The sequence below is a fragment of the Antrostomus carolinensis genome, unplaced genomic scaffold (genome assembly GCF_000700745.2).
Source record: "Antrostomus carolinensis isolate BGI_N321 unplaced genomic scaffold, ASM70074v2 scaffold13636, whole genome shotgun sequence".
Lineage (NCBI taxonomy): Eukaryota > Metazoa > Chordata > Aves > Caprimulgiformes > Caprimulgidae > Antrostomus > Antrostomus carolinensis.
The window spans coordinates 6570-10663 of record NW_010322577.1 but is presented as its reverse complement, the minus strand read 5'-3'; the positions used below and the strand labels follow the sequence as shown (position 1 = coordinate 10663).

The following is a 4094-nucleotide window of genomic DNA, read 5'->3' as shown; positions in this document are numbered from 1 at the left end:
GGTAGAGCTGGACCTTGACAGATGGTGGGAAGGGCCTAGGAAAGGTCCTCCTGTAGCAGCAACATCTCCAAGGGTTGTCTTGCTGTACAGAGGTCACTTCCTTTTGTTCCAGTGCGAGGACAGAAGGGTCAGGGAGGGCTGTGGGTCCTTGTGTGAGCACAGGCTGTGAGACTCATCCCTGCAGAGGGAGGAACCCAGTCAGCTCTAACATGCAGAGAACAGCCGTGGAGGATCTGTGCCTCTCCTGCCCCATCATCCCAGATCGGGGATGCTGAAACTGTGAGGAATCAAGTGGGCAGGAGGAAAGGTGCTGCAGGTAGTCGTGTGTGAAGGGGCAGAGGCTGGGAGGGAGCTCGTCCATGCATTGGCCTTTCTCGCTTTCCACTGCATTGCTCGTTCATCTGATTGTCTTTTGCCAGAAGACCCATTGCTCTCTTTGCTTCCTTCCCTTGCTTCGCTGCAGACCACAGTCGCCGCTCCATACTGCTGTGCTGGGAGGGAATCAGCTGTCACTTTTCCTCTCTTTTTAATGTTTATTTCCTCTCTTTTTTCCTTTGCTTATCCTGGCTGTGGCTTTTCTCGGGGGCTGGGTACAGATGGATCTTTGCGATACTGACAGCGATGAGGAGATTCTGGAGAGGATACTAGACCTCCCGCTTCAGAAGAACCACAGCAAGAAATTGTTCAGCATCCCTGAAGTGACTGAGGATGAGGATGAAGATGAGGATGAGAAGTGTGTTATGGAGAAAAAGGCAGACCCTCAGGACTCCTTGGAAACGCTTTCCTACCATTCAGGAAGGACAGAGAAGCCGCTTAATGCCAAGGAGCCACTTCTGAAGGCAGATGGGAGTAATACCTCCACGGACCTGTCCACTCAGGCTCCGCGGGATGAGAATGGAGTTAAGGAGAGCAGAGGGGATACTGACCATGCGAATCCTGCCTTTGTCCAGCTGCCTTGGGGTCAGAAGAAGACAAACTGGACCTGGAGCTACCAGGAGAATGATCCAAAGTCTGGGACTGGGGCAAGTCCCACCTGGAGCAAGAAGAAGGGAAATAATTATCGAGAGAAGATCTGGAGTCGTCCTGAGATGGGTAGGAAGAGACAGAATGATTTAACAGAGCACTGCAGTCGTCTGCTGGGCAACTGCAGCCAGATGGGAGGTGGGTTATACAGAGCTCCTAGCCTCAGGGAAGAGCTGAACGTTGTGAGCAGCACTGGTGGTAAGGAGGGATTTGATATGTACAGTCGTGCCAGACAAGGCACCTTACGAAAAAACCCCATGAAAGTGGTTTCAGGGTTCACAGAACCTGCTGTGATGGCAACATGCTGCTCCAGCCCCAGGAGCCTGGAAATAGACATTGAATATGACTCTGAAGATGATCAGGATTCAACCTGTGCATCCTCCCCTGAGAGCAGGCTGTGGCCAGAGAGGTCCCAGAGCTGCCAGGGGGACTGGAGTGATTGCTCCAGTCAGTCCGATGTGGCCCACGTGGATGGCAGAAGAGACCTGACCAGACTGGAGATGATGGAAGAGCAGGGTATGGAGTGGGCTGGGTCTCCGAGCCGGCGCCTGCGATTCTTCTGCCAGGAGAAGGAAGCACTGAGATGTGAGAGCAGTTCTGAGGAGCAGGGCTGGGAGCTGGACTGTAAGTCACCTGGCTGGAGAAGGAGGCTCGAACATCCTTCGAAGGGGATACGTAGCACCTCCTTGCACAAAAGGGTTGGGTGACTTTTCCTATTCTGGCTTTGAAGCAGCTTGCAGTGGCATTAGCTTCCCTCTGCTTCCCTGGCCTGCCTGTATCTTGCTTTGTTCAGTGTTGTCCAGAGAAGGGACCTTCCTGTAGGATTGTCCGGAAGAATATCCGAGAGATTCTGTAGTTCTGTGGTGCTCCGTGGCTTTTCTTGTATTATCTGCTTCTGCTTTTCCTGCTTACTGACCGAGTGTCACCGATGCAGTATTCCTTTTCGCACTGGGTCTTCCTCCCCATGGCAGGAGGCTGTGGGACCCAAATGAAAATCCCTGGTGAAATAAGCTGATTTGTGAAAGCTTTGTGTAGATGATGACTGTAATGTCATTGCCTCCCCTCGAAATGCCCTTTCCTATGTCCTCACGCTCACCAAGGGGATTGGCACTGGTGCCTGGCAGAGTGCCTGCCTGAACTTAGTCCTGTTTGCCAATTCCCTTGGTATTTTCAGCTCTCAGAGTGTCCCTGAAGAGGAATGTTGCATTTGGATGCACTGCTCTTTGTGGAGTGCGTTTGGGCTGAGCGTTGTTCACAGAAGCCAGAAGGCAGAGACTGTTTCTAACTCTCTGATGGTTCCTGTTGCAGGCGTCTGGTAATAAAGATCCCAGGGGCCAGGAGCTGCCCAGCACCACTGCCTGGCAGGCTCCCAGCAGAAGGGGGAACAAGAGTGTAAGAAGAAGCCAAATGCAGAAACCTTTGCTCTCTAGTCCCGGTAAGTGGGTGAGGGGGAGGGAGCTGGGCAGCAGGATAGAGGGAGGCTGCTGGAAATGGCAGGGCAGAGGCTGGTAGGCACTGTCTGAGCCATGCAGGGCTGTGGCAGGGGAATGGTGCTGACGTTATCTCTGGTGTGTCCCCTGTCTGCACACAGGTCCTCCAAGGAGCACCGCTTCAGAAAGCTCTGCTCAAGATGATGACATTCGAATATTTGTGGCTCTCTTTGACTACGATCCCGTTTCTATGTCTCCTAACCCTGATGCAGCAGAAGAGGAGCTCCCATTTAAGGAGGGACAGATCCTGAAAGTAAGAGCACACCTTAGTGAATGTCTCCTACTATGTGTGGATCCATCTGATGTTCCAGGGACAGCATAAGCTTTGGGATGTAGAGCCTCCTTCATCTTGGGAGTTTCCTTTCCTTCCGTTTCTCATTTCACTGTGCATCTCAGTCCCTGTAACATAAACAGTCTCCTGCCTCTCTTTTTCTTTGCAGATATGTGGAGACAAGGACGCTGATGGCTTTTACAGGGGTGAATGTGCAGGGAGGGAGGGGTACGTTCCCTGCAATATGGTATCAGAAGTCCAGGTGGAGAATAATGAAATCAAGAAGCAGCTCCTGAAGCAAGGGTTCCTGCCTGCCAGCACACCAGTGGAGAGCATAGGTACTGTATCTCCTCCACGTGTGTGCTGTGCTGTTGTCAGCGTGTTTCTTTGCTGAGATGTGGAAAGCTCAGTTGTGCTGTCAAGCTGTGTAGCCAGTGCAGCCCACCAAAACCATCTCTAGGGCTGGTCCCAGGATCTGAAGGCTTATTTAGTGTTTAGCTTTATTTCGTATTAATGTTTGAGTGTATTTAGCTTGCAGCAGCAAGCACAGAGGTCTCGATGGATGAGGGAGGCAGAGCAGGTGTTCTGAGGTCTCAGTTCATACCTGACTCTACTGCAGCACAGCGCTGCTCAAAGCTGCGTTTGCAGCGGCTGGAGCTGCTCCTGTGCTTGGGGTGTCGTGTCAGTGAACTCAGCACAGAGTGTGAGTGAGGCTGATCCTCGCTGGAGAAGGGGAAACAAAAAAATTTGAAGAGCAGCTAAAGGATGTGAACAAGAGTTTTCACTTCTGTGTTCTCTTCTTTGGTTTGCGAGTCTGTAATTGAACCCATAGGGATGACCTTGCTCTTGGGTGAGAGGATCTGTGACTTAGGAATGGAGAAAGATGGGGAGAGACTCGTGGGGAAGGGGAAAGAGGGGTGTGAGCCTGCAAGGTAGGCAGTCAGGAGAGTACAAGGAGCAGATCTGATCCTTGGGCTCCTCCTTACTCACTCCCTGAAGTACGTGGTTCAGTGCTTTCTGCACTGCAGAGACTTTCCTGTTTCTTCCCACTCGTATATTCAGAGAGAGGAGAGGAACCTTCCCTGGGGTGTGTGGCCATCACAGCTCGGCCTGAGTTAGGCTGCAGTTCAGTGGCTGTGAGCTGCCCTAAGACTGCTGTCAACATATTGGTGTCCCAGTGCCTGTCCCTTGTCCCTCCCATCTCATCCTGCACCTCTCTGTGTACTCTCTGCTACCAGTGGCAATTGTTTGACTTGCTCCACTTGTTAAAACAAGAGGAAATTCTTGGTTTGGCTGGCTACTGTTTCCCT

The 4094-nt window shown here is 51.9% G+C and overlaps 1 protein-coding gene across 1 annotated transcript in view; it reads left to right on the top strand.

The window, feature by feature from the left end:
* Positions 1 to 1410: 1410 nt before the first annotated feature.
* LOC104526743 (peripheral-type benzodiazepine receptor-associated protein 1-like) overlaps positions 1411 to 4094 on the top strand; it is a 4964-nt gene continuing 2280 nt past the window's right edge. Inside the window, exons 1-4 of the mRNA XM_010170285.1 lie at positions 1411 to 1721; positions 2332 to 2458; positions 2615 to 2766; positions 2954 to 3122. Of these exons, the coding sequence (XP_010168587.1) occupies positions 1524 to 1721; positions 2332 to 2458; positions 2615 to 2766; positions 2954 to 3122 (646 nt within the window). The 5' untranslated portion in view covers positions 1411 to 1523. The remainder of the gene's footprint in view (positions 1722 to 2331; positions 2459 to 2614; positions 2767 to 2953; positions 3123 to 4094) is intronic.